This window comes from Pelecanus crispus, chromosome 21, assembly GCF_030463565.1.
Source record: "Pelecanus crispus isolate bPelCri1 chromosome 21, bPelCri1.pri, whole genome shotgun sequence".
In the NCBI taxonomy this organism is placed as follows: domain Eukaryota; kingdom Metazoa; phylum Chordata; class Aves; order Pelecaniformes; family Pelecanidae; genus Pelecanus; species Pelecanus crispus.
In genome coordinates this window covers 164,266-179,147 of record NC_134663.1, presented here as the reverse complement: position 1 = coordinate 179,147, position 14,882 = coordinate 164,266, and the positions used below count along the sequence as shown (strand labels likewise).

General features: G+C 46.3%; 2 protein-coding genes and 2 long non-coding RNA genes across 7 annotated transcripts in view; 2 read left to right on the top strand and 2 right to left on the bottom strand.

Annotated features, from left to right (window-relative positions):
- KAT6A (lysine acetyltransferase 6A) overlaps nucleotides 1-296 on the bottom strand; it is a 52,103-nt gene extending 51,807 nt beyond the window's left edge. For both annotated transcript variants that reach the window (XM_075724164.1, XM_075724165.1), the window contains exon 1: nucleotides 221-296. The gene's annotated coding sequence lies outside the window, so the exon portion shown is untranslated. The remainder of the gene's footprint in view (nucleotides 1-220) is intronic.
- Nucleotides 297-1,194: 898 nt separating this feature from the next.
- On the top strand, nucleotides 1,195-3,199 carry LOC142595524 (uncharacterized). The gene is made up of 2 exons (XR_012831786.1): nucleotides 1,195-2,255; nucleotides 2,606-3,199. It is a non-coding gene; the product is annotated as an uncharacterized LOC142595524 (long non-coding RNA).
- A 1,477-nt stretch (nucleotides 3,200-4,676) lies between these two features.
- On the top strand, nucleotides 4,677-13,476 carry AP3M2 (adaptor related protein complex 3 subunit mu 2). Of its 3 annotated transcripts, none has more exons than XM_075723960.1 (8): nucleotides 4,677-4,970; nucleotides 7,212-7,383; nucleotides 7,913-8,050; nucleotides 8,581-8,666; nucleotides 9,197-9,330; nucleotides 10,192-10,399; nucleotides 11,218-11,362; nucleotides 11,790-13,476. In XM_075723960.1, the coding sequence occupies exons 1-8, from the start codon at nucleotides 4,698-4,700 to the stop codon at nucleotides 11,888-11,890; spliced, it is 1,257 nt and encodes a 418-aa protein (XP_075580075.1). In that variant the 5' UTR covers nucleotides 4,677-4,697; the 3' UTR covers nucleotides 11,891-13,476. The 3 variants fall into 3 exon arrangements, with proteins under 3 accessions (XP_075580075.1, XP_075580074.1, XP_075580073.1); XM_075723959.1 differs by having other exon boundaries at nucleotides 4,683-4,970; nucleotides 7,212-7,221; XM_075723958.1 differs by lacking the exon at nucleotides 4,677-4,970 and adding an exon at nucleotides 5,453-5,719.
- Nucleotides 9,317-10,041, bottom strand: LOC142595525 (uncharacterized). The gene is made up of 3 exons (XR_012831787.1): nucleotides 9,879-10,041; nucleotides 9,450-9,559; nucleotides 9,317-9,349 (listed from the first exon to the last, which is right to left on the bottom strand). It is a non-coding gene; the product is annotated as an uncharacterized LOC142595525 (long non-coding RNA).
- Nucleotides 13,477-14,882: the final 1,406 nt, after the last annotated feature.

Genomic DNA, 14,882 nt, shown 5'->3' with positions numbered 1-14,882 from the left:
GGCCGCCGCCTCCCCGGGGTGTAGGCCCGGCCGGCCCCAGGGGAGCGGGCGGCCGGGTCGGGGCCTGGCGCAGAGCGGCGGCGGGGCCGGAACAGGCCGCGAGCCTGGAGCGCCCAGCGGGCCTTCTCCTTCCCCCGGCCACGGAGCTCGCCAGCCGCCTGCCCCCGAGCTCTCCGGCGCCGGGCACCCGAGCCGGGCCGGTCCCGCCGGCGCTACTTACCGAGGCCTGCGAGAGACGGGAACCGAGAGGCAAAGGCCGGACGGCGGCGAAGCCCGAAACTGACACGGCGGCCATCTTGGGTCCGGAGCTCTGCGGCGGGGGGAGGGGGCGTGGGAGGGGAACAGCCCGCGGCGGGCGGGGGCGCGCGCGGGGAACAGCGCGGCGGGGCGGGAGCGGCCGCCGCCGGGAGGAGCCGCGGGGCCGGGGGCTGCGGCAGAACGGGCCCCTCCGGGGGCGCGCGGCGCTGCCGGGCGGGGCCGCTCCCGGGGCCGCCGGAGCGGCCGGAGCGGCCGGGCCGCTGCCCCCGGGCCGGCTGCCGAGGGCGGCCTGCGGCGCCATGTGGGAAGGGCGCGCGGGGCCGGGGCGGGAGCGGAGGCGCTCGGTGAAGGCTGGCTCGGAGCAGCGCCTGGGCGGGAGCGGCGAGAGCGGCTGCCGACGGGGACGGCTCCGGCTCGATGCGGCTGTGGGGAGCCCTCCGCGCTCCGAAACCGCCAGGCTGCCGCCGGGGGTACGGCTGCCGGCTGCTCGACCGCCGAGAACCAGCCGGGAACGGCTGGGCGGCTGAGGGCTTGGGCGATCGTGCTCCGGTAATTGGCGGTGATAACCCGTGAGGTGGGAAATCGGCGTCTCGGGCTTAATTCAGCTTGCGCTTGGAACAGCGGCTCTGGGCTTTGGAACAGCGGCTCTGGGCTTTGGAACAGCGGCTCTGGGCTTTTCTGACTTAAAGTGATGCAGAATTCTGAGCTAGCGATGCCGTTTCGCTGTGAGAGCGGGCATGCCTTGCCTGTACCTCTGAGTTGTGTGCATTTAAAGGCTGCTCTATTCTTGGGCATCTTTAGGAGGTAACTTGTGTAACTTTCTGGTATCTTTGATACGTTTTAGTTTGTAGAGTAAAATACACTGACAAAACAGTAGCTGTTCTCCACAGAGATAACGTGGGAGCTAGCTAGGTACTCCGGTGTTGGCCCCGCAGAGCTGTTTGTCACTGAAGTCAAAAGGGATCTGAGAATGCAGGTCCACCCTTGCCTAATTTATAGAACACTGTGGCTCTCTTCTGCCTTGCAGAGGTGCAACATTGGGCTTGCATGTGCTGAAAGTTGGCAGAAATGAGCAAATTCTCATTTTACAGCATTCTCTCCTAGGTTATAGGCGATTGAAAGAATCTCATTTTATTACCCATCCTGAATGGCTATGTGCTGCATGCAGTTCTCTGACCTTTTCTCACCTCTGGCTCAGTATACTAGTTGTGTGTACATGTTATAAAGCAGGCATTTTTCACCATTGCCTCAAAGGACAACTATTGTGTAAAGTTTCACATAAGCTTCCCTTTTCCGAAAAGCAAAAATAAAATGTTAAGAAATGTTATGGAGACAGAGTTGATAAAGCAAACTTGTGATGTTTTCTGAAGGGCTTTGTTTAGTGTCTTGAGGTGAGGAATTTCTCTTAAGCAAGAGGAACTCTCTTGATGTTTTAACAGAATAGGTCTTTCAGTGCGAGAATTAAAAGTTCTCAGTGAGTTACTTATTACTTGAAGCCAATGGAGTTGGAGCTGCTCTTGTACAAGGTACTGTACAAACAGTTCTCTTTCTGCCATGTAGGCTATAGAGGTCTGACGTTGTCTTGTCAGAGTTGGATTCTCCCTACAAATCAATCTCTTCTCCCACTTCTTCCTGAGTCTTCCAAATTTGGGTGGTTCTATGCTGCATGGCTTCCAGTGCCTTAAATTACAAGGCTGTGGTGCTATATTCAGAAAAGTTAATAGAGATGTAAATGTAATTTCTAGGTAAGGAAGTAAAGGATTCAGTGCATAACAGTGAAACGCAATTGCGTTCCTACAACACAGAGAATCAGTCTGTAGAATCTATTCGGTTTCAAAATTGGCAGTAGGTTACTATTAGTACCCTTGCAAAATTAATTATTTTTGTTGACTATTATAAATAAAAAAATGGTCTGTTGTCTTCTACTCTTTTTTATTTTCACAGCACAGGCTAACAGCTGAATCATCAGAATTCCTGCATATGGCAAACTACAGATGGTAAGGAATTGTTTTATCATAAAGACAGCGCGTGGTTTGGCAACACCATTTTGTAGCACTGCTCTTTGACTATGCTTAGGTTTCTCTGGGGGTTCATGTACTGTAACTGAAGTATAGTACCCTTCAGTGCACGGTTTTCAGGCTGTCAGTGAATTAACCAGCAAAACGAAATTCTGTTCTGGCAGCATCTTCTGCCATGTTGTCCTTTTAGGTTCCAGTTTATATACGCTCCAGAGCCACTGTAGAGACTTTCAGAACAAAACACAATCTTTGTGCTAATAGTTTGGAAGCAGCCAGGCAGCATTTCTGCAGCAGTAAACAGTGGTGTAACTGCAAATTGTTCTCTGCAGGTGCCAGCAAGATACTTGTCTGATTTTAAAGTAGAAATATATTTGCCCTTTCCCCTCAACAACCTTTTCCTCTGGTGTGCAGAAGTAATTAATTACCCTATGGTTGCTTTTGTATTGGCACCAATGTTCTTGATGGCTAAAGAAACTGAAGTAACCGTAAGAAAAATACAGAAGTGACAACATCCTGAAGTAGGTAAAATACTAACAATTTTGATGATGGTCAGTCAGAGGGAAATGGCAGTTTTTAAACAATGTATAATACAGTCAAAACTGAATGGTGTTTCATAAGACGGAAAAGAAATGGCTGTATTGAAAAGACATATCCCATGACTGTTGACTTTCAGATCTGTGTTAACACCAGAAAAGTCCTAGTTTCTCGGAGACCCAAACGTATAAAGGCTTTCTGTTGTTGGTCAATTTAACTGTGTGCTGCTTTCTGTTTGATACCTGATGACTCCCATCAATACAGTTTCCAAGAGCTTCATAGACTGATACAATAATCTTTACAATACCTTTGTGTTAAAAGTGATTACATTAAAATCATAAATAATTATTTTAAATTTAGAAGTGCCGTAATTAGATGACAAATTATTACCCCTTTGTTGCTCTCAACTGTGTAATTCATTACAGTAACTTGAATTAGACATTTAGAAAAACATTATTTGATGTTTAAAAAATGCATTTGATATAAATCATGACCGTAAAAGAGAAATTACTATATGGTCATTTCTCCTTCATCATTTTCTGCTATAGCAAAAAGCTCATCTAGTGCATGTTGAATTATCTGATACTTTAAATAAGGATGTATGCCTTAAAGATAATGTCAGAGTAAATAAACCGACCCCTGCCCCATTTTTTGGGAAAGATAACTACAACGTATCAATAGAAAATAAGATCTAACATAAACTCTGAACTGTGCAGTTTTGTGCATTGTGACTTAACCAGCCGGTTCAGCTTACTCGTCTTGCAGACTGGGCGATATCACTGCTAAAAAGATTTGCCCGCAATCACGAAGCGTAGTCGGGTGTAAAGACTCAGACCTGAGTCTTGTGGTGCTTATGCAGCAGCCCTAGCCAGCAGGCATCCCCTTCCTTCCCGTGTAATAAAGGCTGTATGCTTAGGCAGCCGATTTAACGGGGTGGAAAGGACGTCTCTTTTGTTGCTCTCGTATTTACGTTTGTTCCCAGCAGAGTAGGAAAATTGGAGAATTACTTGTAATGGCATCCGCCTGCCTCAGAAGTCCGGCGATCTGCTGTACGTACATGAAACACCTGTTCTAATTATGGAAAGGAATCACTTGGCATAGAGTTAGATGCATTTTGCATGGCAGTTGTCGCTTCCGCGCCAGCTGGATTGTGTTCCCAGCAGTGTTACTACTCTGCGCTGAACCTGCAAGTCAGACGGTGCAGAGCGGCCGGCTGGGAGCTTCTCACCGTGGAAGCCGGGTTACTGAACGCACCTCACGGGTATGCCGAGGCGCCTGCCCTCAGAAGCGCTGCCCTGAACAAAAATCAGACGCCGGCGCCGTCCGTGGGGCCGCCGTCGGGGCCGCCCCGCCTCTGCGGAAGCGGCGCCCGTTGCGTGGCGCGTGCAGGTCCGCCCCAGCAGGTCCCCGCGCGGGCGTGCCCCAGGGCGCCCCCTGCCGGGCCGCGGCGGGTGACGTGTGCTGGCGGGGAGGGGGCGGGGCTCGCTGCGCGCGCTCTGGGGCGGCCCGCCCCTTCCGGCAGCCTCAGCTGGTGGGGCGTCGCTGGGCGCGTGCCTGAGCTGGCGGGGAGGCCGGGCGGGGCCGCTGCCCCGATCGAAGCGCAGCGGCGGCGTGCCGCGCCGCTGCGTCATCACCCGCACGCCCGTCCTCGGCCTATCGGGCGTGGTTGTTAGTGGGTCACCCAATCGGAGTGCTCGCTGCCAAGCCCCGCCCGGAGGGGTCGGGGGAGTTTTTCGCCCTGCCAATCCGCGCGCCGGGGGGCGGAGCTTGTGGCCGCGAGGGGGCGGGGCGGGGGCGGGGCCCGCGAGGCGGCGCGGGCGCCAGGGGGAGGCTGTGCTCCGGCCCCGCTGCAGGACGGGCCTGTCCCGCGGCCCGCCCGCCGCAGCCATGATCCATAGCCTGTTCCTGATCAACGCCTCGGGGGACATCTTCCTGGAGAAGCACTGGAAGAGCGTCGTCAGCCGCTCCGTCTGCGACTACTTCTTCGAGGCGCAGGAGAGGGCCTCGGAGGCGGAGAACGTGCCGCCGGTGATCCCCACGCCGCACCACTATCTCCTCAGCGTCTACCGCCACAAGATCTTCTTTGTGGCCGTCATCCAGAGCGAGGTGCCGCCTCTCTTCGTCATCGAGTTCCTGCACCGCGTCGTCGATACCTTCCAGGTACGGCTCGCGCGGCCGGGCGGGGCCCCCGGTGTATGCCGGGGGGGGGGGGTCGGTGTGTGCCGGGGGGGGGGGGGTCGGTGTGTGCCGGGGGGCTCGGAACGGCAGAGCCCCGGGTCGCTGCCGTGTTGTAAAGGAGAACGGGGCGGGGCAGAGAAAAGGGAGCCCTTTAAGTTAGCAGCGATTAGTTTTCTGGTTTTCCTGTCTCTTAATTCTCACCCTGCACCTGCGAGGATCTGGAGCCGGTCTCGAGGGCGTGCGGCGGTTCAGGAGGCACCGCCGAGGATGGCGAGGGATTCAAGATCAGCCTGTCTCACGGGAGGGACCTTTCGGCAATCATGATTTATATTTCTGTTTTGCAGTCTTGTCTTTTCTAGGAGCTGTGAGCTAAGACCAAGCTGGCCTTGTTCTCACAATGAGTGTTTGCGATTCATAGCCATGTGCTTTAGTGACAGCCTACCTATGTGCGCACATCTGCTGATATTCCTTGCAAGCGTACTTGCTTCCTAAAGGGGCGAGTGACAGGAGTTGCCCCAGAGCAGCCATGTTCCCTCTGTGCTATGGCTGACATGACTGCCGGTCAGTTTAGGGAAATAGTGAAGATGTCTGTCTTCTGCCAGCCAACAGCAGGATTGTGTAGTCTGGATTTGAAACGTCTTGTGACCAGCATCCTGCCAGCGCACAGGAACTGTGGGTGCTTGGTCAAACAAGCATCATGTGAGCTTTCGCTTCCAGGCACCGAGCAGAATGTGAGCATAGGCTGAGTTATGTTGTACTGAGTTCAGGGAGTGGACTGGCCATTCAGGCCAAAACTGTACTGTGTCAGTCGCTTAGGTCTTTTTTTTTTTTTGTGAGGGGACGAGGCATGAGTGTGTCATCGCTGGCTTGGCTGTATGTTAAAATCTGACATGTCTGACAAAGAAATAGCGTTTGTAGTGCAGACTAGGAATTCTGTAGCATCACGGTTTATGTACACTCATGCTTTGTGCAGAATGCCTGATCTCTTTAATTGCTCTAAGTAACTAGAAGCTCAGGTTTGTGTTTGCATTTGTGTGCTCGCTTTCTCTCCAGAAAGAGGCATGAAGTCCCCATAGAATAAAACTATGAGTAAAGTAAATGTTCAGTTTTAAAAATTGCTGAATTATTGGGACTGCTTCCTATAACATATGCCGAATCCTGAAAGATCTCCACTTAGTTTTCTATACCTACACTGTGTTACAGATTTACAATTTGACTTGGTATATTTCTACTGCAAACTTTAATATTGCTAATTACTGTTTCGGAGTAGGAGCTGAAGAAACAGTACAGGAATCAAGTTGGGGAATAAACTGGTCTGTGGATCTTTTATGATTCACGGTCTAAGGTTCTGCTTTATACGCCTCTTAAATTATTAGGAAGGAGGGGTTTGTTACATGGATAGAATTCTTTTTCAGACTTTTCAGAATACTGGACTTCTGCTATTAGTCTAATACATCTTCGGATATGTAAGCAGTCTGTACACCCCAAGCACTATCAGAATGAAAAAACACAGGTAGTGTGTTGGAGAACTTTTCTGAAGTTTGTCTTATAAAACAAACATGGACTTAGGCAGAATATGTAGAGAGTTTGAAGCTGTGCTTCCCCAGTATTCCACATCAAAATAAATTCTAAAAAAGGTGTAAGATTTGAAGTTAATAATTGTATTATTGCCTATTTGTATGTGAGCATTATAATAAAAGTAAATTAAAAGCTTTGATGAGGAGAGGTTGAATTCCTCAAACAGCAGTGCTGCACAATTAAGATATCAGGAGTACTGCAGGTAAAGACTAGGGCAGCTGAGGAAGGGTATAAAATACTGGAGTCTAATGAAAGGCATCACTGTGTGCAAGTCAGTAGTAGCCGCAGAAGTAAGTTTTTCTTATTAATATTGCTGCTTAATCAGTTGCGATTGAGACACTTTCGAGTGCTAATGAAAAAAATCTCGTAGCTATCAAAGGAAATCCTGTTATATAGAAAGGAAATAAGAGCATACGATGATGCAGTAATTTGCCAGCTTGCTGGGGCAGTGGCAGAGGTATGCTCAGAGTTGTGCGTATCTGTTGGAATGGTCAGTCTGTCTGATGTGCCTGTACTAATACATGGAGTTTCAGTGTTGTTTCACCTCGTCCAAGAAGAGACTTGATTTATTGCTGTGTGAGAGGACACTGAACTGAATGATCACTATCTTTCTGAGACTGTTGAGTAATTATTTCTTTTGCACAGGATTATTTTGGTGTCTGTTCAGAGGTGATGATCAAGGACAATGTTGTGGTGGTTTATGAGGTGCTGGAGGAGATGCTGGACAATGGCTTTCCATTGGCAACGGAGTCTAATATTCTTAAGGAACTGATAAAACCTCCTACTATCCTGCGAACAGTTGTCAACACCATCACAGGTACAGGGAAACAAAAATTTGATAAACTGGGGAGGCCGTGTGGCAATATTCCTGCATAATTAAATTTGGACATGGCTGAAGAAAATTTATGTTGTCGCATACCGTTCTAAACCCTAGCATAGGTGTATTTAGGGAGTCCTGTGTTAGTGCTTTGCTTTGAGGTTCCTTCCAGTGCCAGCACCAGCTGCACTTTTTTTTTTTAACCAAAACAGACAGATTACATTTCCAGTTACAGCCATGACATGATGTCCTAGATGAGTTAATTTGGTGTGGATTTTTTGTTGGGGTGTCTTTTTGTTTTGTTTTTCAGTTACACTTCCCCCGGCCTTATTGTGGTACGTTTTAGCATTGGATGTAAGAGAGATGTAAATTGTAGCATGCAAACAGTGAGTCTGGAAGCGTAATTGCCCTCCTACAAAGAGACAGAGGTTCTTGGGGATTAATTACAATTAAGTTATATGAGGCCAAGGACCTCTTCTGGAGCCTTGTCTAACTTTTGTGGTTGTTGTGATTGCCTTTCTTTTACCAGGAAGCACTAATGTGGGTGACCAGCTTCCTACTGGACAGCTATCAGTGGTGCCTTGGAGACGTACTGGTGTAAAATATACCAACAATGAAGCATATTTTGATGTGATTGAGGAGATAGATGCAATCATTGACAAATCGGGTATGGAAGTTGCTTCTGGCTAAGATGAGGGTAACTTGTCCTAATAGTGCTTGAAGAGAGATTTGTTTTCAAAGAGGAGCTCCTTCATCTAAGTGTGGGAAGCTCTGTTCCTATTCTTACTCTGGAATGTTGCCAACTTGTAGGTGCTACTCAGTTAGAAATTTTAGGGAGGTACCAAGGTTTTCACTTGTCCTTGGTCCTGAGGTCTTCTAAGCAATTCTATATTGGGAAAATACAAGGCGAGTGAAAATTGTGGATAGCACTATCTCCTTGGTATTGCGCATCTTAGTCCTGTTAGAGTTGGGAGCTATTGTCATTAGCCATTAAATGGACATTGCTGGTGTCAGTGATTCTTATTTGTATGTATCTTCTATAGAACTCGTTGGGAATGAGAAAAATGTTGAGCGGGCAACATAACGAGCCATGACATTTCATAAAGATTATAACTTCCTCCCCATTGATAGTTCTTCCACACTGGGATTTTTTTGATCAGGTTCACATAACCTCCCATGTTTACTTTATTGTTGCAGGTTCCACAATTACTGCTGAAATCCAAGGGGTGATTGATGCTTGTGTCAAGCTGACTGGGATGCCAGACCTTACCCTCTCATTTATGGTAAAGTTCAAGGATGTATCCTTACTTACGTAGTTTGAAAAGGGTTTCCCAGCCCTGCTGCTAGGATCTCAGCCTCACAGATGGATTCGAGTAGATCAGAACCTGGGTATGCCAAACAAAAAGAGAAAGAGCTGACAATGGAAACTCATGGTGAACTTCAGCAACTTTGAGCCTAAAGGTTTTATTTTCAGATTCATTGTTAAAAGTACTGTTAGTGTGTGCTGTGATGAAGTTTCTGAGATACAGTCGTGCTTCAGGCAGATATCCTAAAGGGCCATCTTTTTTCTGAGTATGCATCAATGTAATTATTTGACATGACTGAATTTTCTAAAATACGGTAGAGGTTATTGAGTACTGCTATCTCACAGATGTAACAGCATGAAATAATTTCACATGTCTGAATGTAGATACTTTCAAGTGGGCAGAGTGTGTCGAATGGTAGGCCCTTCACGGATAGAAGACTGAGAAGAAGAGGAGGTTATTTTAAGTAGTACTGCCTCCACTAACCTTGTGATTTTCTTTTATTTCAGAACCCTCGGTTACTGGATGATGTCAGCTTTCATCCATGTGTGCGTTTTAAGCGCTGGGAGTCAGAGAGAATACTCTCCTTCATTCCACCTGATGGAAATTTTCGCTTGCTCTCCTACCATGTCAGTGCTCAGAAGTAGGTGATGAATGTAGTGCTGTGAATTATGAAATTTGGATCTTTCTGGCTGGCGGGGGGGAATCGCTTTTAAAGATCAGGTGGCTTGTTGGGCCAAATGAAGTAGAGGTGCACAGTACCTTGCACTTTTCCTTTTGTAAAACACGTTTTCTCCTTGTTTGGAGCAGTGATGCTGTCATTTCTTTTTGGTCAGCCAGCATTTTTCAAAGACTAGTAGCAGATGAACAAACTAGAGAAGGAAAGAATTAGGCAGTATGAAGTAATCAAGCTGTTGATTTCCTATGTTTATGAAAAAGTTTAGATAAAACAAGATAGTTTGGTAATCTTGTTGGGTTTTTGACATCTCTCTTAATAGAACTAGAAGTTCTTGTCCACTGTTTGCGCTCTTTTCTAGAAGCAGCTTACCAAGTATTAATCGGGGTTACAGATGCTAAAGCATTTTGTTAGACTTTGTCAGACTTATCTCAGTTAGGTGAAAAGGAGCAGGAAATCCAATCGAAAGCACAAACATGAAGTTCAAGTGTGCTGCACTGCCTGGAACTACTTACCAGCTTGGTCGTGACATGCAAAAACATTCCTCATCCTTTGCTCAAGTGTCCTGTTATATTCGATGTAGTTACCTGTCCTGTAGAGAGGTAGAAAACTAAGATATGGCAAGCTGGATTAAAAAAAGTGTAATTAAGACTTGAGAACAGGATTCTGACTTTGTTCTTAGATCAAACAAATGAGCGTAGGATTTCATTCTCTTTTAAGGAGATTGGTTTCCAGTGTTTTCAGTGTAGAAGGCAAGGACTGCATCAGGAAAAGCAAAGGTGAAGTCGAGAGATTGACAAGGACTTTCTGTTCATGTCTTTATTCTAGTCTTGTGGCAATTCCTGTCTACGTTAAACACAACATCAGTTTCCGTGATAGCAGCTCACTGGGACGTTTTGAGATCACAGTGGGGCCAAAGCAGACTATGGGGAAGACTGTAGAAGGAGTGATGGTCACCAGCCAGATGCCAAAAGGTGTCTTAAATATGACCCTCACACCCTCTCAGGGAACACATATCTTCGATCCAGTTACAAAGGTGAGAGGAAAGAGAGAGATTAGTTGTTTTTTTTTTTAACCTTCTTTGTCTTCCAGCAAATGAAGTTGAGCTGTTCATGCTTACATGAACATTTCCTTGAGCATTGCTTTTCTGACGGCAGTATCTTTTCTTGGGGTGAGAACTTTTTCTGGACAGTTGCATACTAGAAGTTGTCTTAATCCCCACAACAAATAGCTCAGTGTCTCAGTGGATTGTAGTTCTGGTTGCTTGGTGTGTGCAGAAAATCCAAAAACTGGTATTGTATGATGAGGCATTAGTCTGGTGGATGCTTTACAAACTTCTGCATATCTAGTTGTCGTGCCTAGTACCACACATTATACGTGGTCCTTTGCAAACACTGAGGATTTGGGTTGGTTAGTGGGTTTTGATTTGTTTTGGGGTATTCTGGTTTTGTTGTTCGGTTGTCAGTTCACTTTTTTTTTTTTTTCCTTATTGCAAACTTAAATTTGATGGTTTACTCACAGTAGAGCCTCAAGCAACACTGCTTCAGCCACTTGGAAAGGAGGCAATTCTGCATTATTTTTGTCACTGTTACACATAGGAAATGGGGCCTGTAGCACAAGTAGCGGAAATATAATTCATGGTAGGCTTTTGGGGAACCTCATGGAAAGAGAGAGGGAGAACAAAGGTCCGAGGCAGCTGCTCCTTAAGCCTGTACTGTGTCTGTCTAATATGAAAAGCAAGATACTAAGACCTTTTCCATAAAGCATCATTAAAAGCTGTCATTGGAAGGGGACTCTTCTTTAGAGGGTGTTACAGCATTTCTGTTTCACTGCTGCATTTTCTGTTCCTTGAAGTTGCTGTCATGGGATGTGGGGAAAATAAACCCCCAGAAGCTGCCAAGCCTGAAGGGGAATGTGAGCCTGCAAGCTGGGACATCAAAACCAGATGAAAACCCCACCATTAACCTGCAGTTTAAAATTCAGCAGCTGGCTATATCTGGTAAGTGACTGTCAGGTAAAGAAGTTGAATATTCTCTGCTGTGTTAGTGCGCTCTCTGCATGTAGCTGAAGTAGCTTGTCAGGCCTTCTGAAGTACATTCTATCTGAAACATGTTCTTCAAGTAAAATTGTGTGCTTAACTACAGATACATGGATTTCTTCTCTTATGCTCTGTGAAACGGCCTATCTACATTTCCTTGCATTTTGTGCTTACAGACCTATAAAGAACCTTAGGGTATAGATGTGTTTGTAAAGAATGATTCTGACAATTAGCACTTGTCAGCTTTTCTCCGTTCTGTTTACTACTCGCTAAAACTTTCCCTATAGTTTCTGCACCTCTAGTATGATCTTCTGTTCCTTTATCCTGAAGGCCTGTCTGCTTTATTTGTGGCAGCAGTCAGTCTTATGCTGTGTTTGTTTGCCTTTAGGACTGAAGGTGAATCGCTTGGACATGTATGGGGAGAAGTACAAGCCCTTCAAGGGGATAAAATACATGACTAAGGCTGGCAAGTTCCAAGTCCGAACCTAGAGGATCCTGATAGCGAGGAAGAGCACTTTCCTGTTTTCTCCTGTTCCTGGCTGTTGGATGCAGCCTCTTACCCCATCCATCTGTTTAGGGTTGCTCCCTTGCCTGTAGTAGCATGAGCAGGAGAGCCAGTGCTTAGGGTACTGGGGAGCAGGGAAAAGTAAGGCTGACCTGAAACCATCTCATCCCTAGCTGAGTCTGAAGTATTTGGAACAATGGCAGATGGGAGAGGCGTTCAGGTCCCTTGGGATTAGTGAGTCAGCTATGTAAGCTTGTATCACCTTCATTTTGCTGTCTTAAAGGAAATTCTAGGGATTTATTGCCTTTTGTGACTCCTCTTCCTTATATTTTGGTTGGCTTTTATCCCTTTGTAGATGATACAAAGTTGAATTTCCACAGACTTCAACTCCAGATGGTCCGGCATTTGCCCTTCTCCATCACTGGGTGTTAGGGTGGAGAGCTGTATAGTTCTTGGCAGCAGAGAGATCATCTAGCCGTTCTGCCTCAAAGGGACTGGAAGAAGTGGAAAGGTAGATTGTCCCACCCGGGATGGGAAGTTAAGAAGCCTGAGATTGGGGGTAGTGCCACAGAGGGAGGAAGGGAAGAAGTGGATTTTCTAGATATTTCATAAGCCATCTTGGTCATCAAGTATCTTGAATCTCTGGAGATAGACTGGAAACCCATCCAAATCTCAGTATGGTATCCTGTGAAAGGCTGACTGTAGCACATGTGATCTTGTAACTGATGGGTGGTGACATATGAATGTAATTCTGCTTCTCTTCTTATTTTGTCAGTATTTGAAGGTAGGGATTCTCCTAGCTTTTTTGGGGAGTCAGGGAAGAGACAGAGAGGCTGGAGAATTTTTGTGGAGACGTAGCGCTCTGATGGAAACTGAAGCTGTGGCTAAATGAAGATGGTCACTATCCTAGTAACTTGTTGGAACCTCTTTTTGTCTCTGCCTGCCTATTACAAATGAAGGTGATACTGCTGTTCTCCTGCTCACTGGTGTGTTTCTTCGAGGTAACTGTGTCCTGGTACCTTTGTAGTGTTTCTGGCTGTCCTACCTCATTCCAGTTCCTGTACCAATCAGCTGCTGTGCAGGCAAATTCAAGCCTACGCTGGATTTTTCACTGGGACCATCTTTTCTGCAGAAAGTGTTGCTGCATCTGCCCATTCCCGTCTGTGCTGCATCTCTGTGTACAGCATAAATATGAAGTGAGAGGCATCCACATTGTTGCATATTATCTGTAATGTGCTCTTTGGCCACTAGATGCCAATGTGTTTTCTCTGTGGCAACAGAACTTGTCCCCAAGCTGCTGTACATGTGACTACAGCATCTGTCAGGTGGCTGTGGAGTCCAGCATGTACAGTTCATCTTGTGAACAGAACAAGGTGACCCTAAACGAAGGATAACATACATTCTGGTTTGCATGTGATGGATACTTGCAGTGGATGAGTGGCAACTTGGTTGTGGAATTGCAAGTTCCAGTGCAACTGAGGAATGCCATAGCAGGTGGCCTTACTGCTGAGCATGTTCACTGCGAATATAACCTTCAGCAAGGGCATCAATAAAATTCATTTGTACGTCATCTGTGTCATTTCAGAGTGGTTTGTGTGGGCTTTACAAGAAATACAGTAGGTATTGAGGAGGAAGGTAAATTATGTCAGTTGGATTGTGGCTAGTGGGTGCCTTAGGGAGATAAATGTCTTTATGCAATTGGGTTTGTAAGCTTGGGACTAAGTCACTGTCTGAAAAGCTAAAATTAATTACTCCCTTGGTAATTTTTCTTGGTGTTTCCCAAAAGGAGTGCCTAGCTCTTCCTAGAACCTCAGTGAAACTGTCTTTAGGAATGCAGCTGGACCATTTTTGTTTACTAGGTAGGGTTTTGGGTAGCAGGCTAACGGCTGTGCTTTAATTATGAAGACAATGAAATACCTCTTCACCTTCCTGCTCCTAAAGGACTGATATTGTCCTTTGGCTTTGTAGCTTTGTTTTTTAAAGTATCTTTTCTTTCCTGCTGAAGTGATGCATGTTACTTGAGATCTTGAAAGGCTTCTTATCTGCATAAGGGTATCTGGCCCTTAAGACAAGCTTTCTGTATCAGTCTGAGATGGCTCCAAGTTCCTATGGAATGAAAGATGAAGCAGGGCAGAAGGGGGGAAACAGGGAGCAACATCAGTGAGATAACTTGGTAGATGATGATATAAGGAGTTTTGGGGGGGAAATGCGAGGTGTAGCTGCATACTTCAGTTACAGTAAATGCTGATGTTGACTCAGGTTCTGAAAGAACTTGAGTATGACAATATCAACTGCAAAGTGAGACGAAAGGTGAGGCAAGCAGATGGCAGTCAGTGTTGTCTTAGACCTTGTCTCAAGATGGTGCTACTGTGTGCTGGAAGAGGACAAGTAGGGGAAAAAACAGGATAAGAGGAGGAAAAGCTGATGTCATAGAGATGGAAGCCATCTTGGAGATTTTTTATCAGGGAGGGATGTAATGGGTAAATAAGCCAGAGAAAGGCAGTTAAGTGCAGTGAGCTAGATGGCAGCAACTTTTGAGAAATGAAACGCAAGAAATTAAAACAAGGCTGGAGAACATAAATTCTAGTTCTTGGACTGGGATTTGGTAAATCTCCCAGATTAAGGATCCATTACAAATGAGATATAAAGAAGCATTTGGAGAATTTTGTGTTGAATCTGGGCCCTTCTTCAAATCAGCTGCAGAGAAGACATCACAGAAGACAAACCAGGATGGAAGGAAGCAACCAGTGCAGAGATGGCAGCTAAGGCTTGGGTAGCTCTCCTGTCACCTTGGGTATTTCATGTAAGGATATTTTCAAGGATCTGGTAATGGCTGTGATGTAAAACTGTTCTCTGCAACTTATATTTTTGTAGGACGTATTTCTCTAAAAGATACCAGTATCAGGTGTGGTTCAGTTACATTTTATTGGTGGCTGTCAGATTGCATCGATCTCAAATAATGTTTTTAATAGACTG

What these genes read in the sequence shown, in the direction of transcription:
- AP3M2 (XM_075723960.1), top strand. Translation starts at nt 4,698, where the DNA reads ATGATCCATAGCCTGTTCCTGATCAACGCCTCGGGGGACATCTTCCTG. An exon ending in TGCAATCATTGACAAATCGG is followed by an intron (nt 8,051 to 8,580) that starts GTATGGAAGTTG and finishes TTATTGTTGCAG; the next exon opens with GTTCCACAATTACTGCTGAA. An exon ending in TACCATGTCAGTGCTCAGAA is followed by an intron (nt 9,331 to 10,191) that starts GTAGGTGATGAA and finishes TCTTTATTCTAG; the next exon opens with TCTTGTGGCAATTCCTGTCT.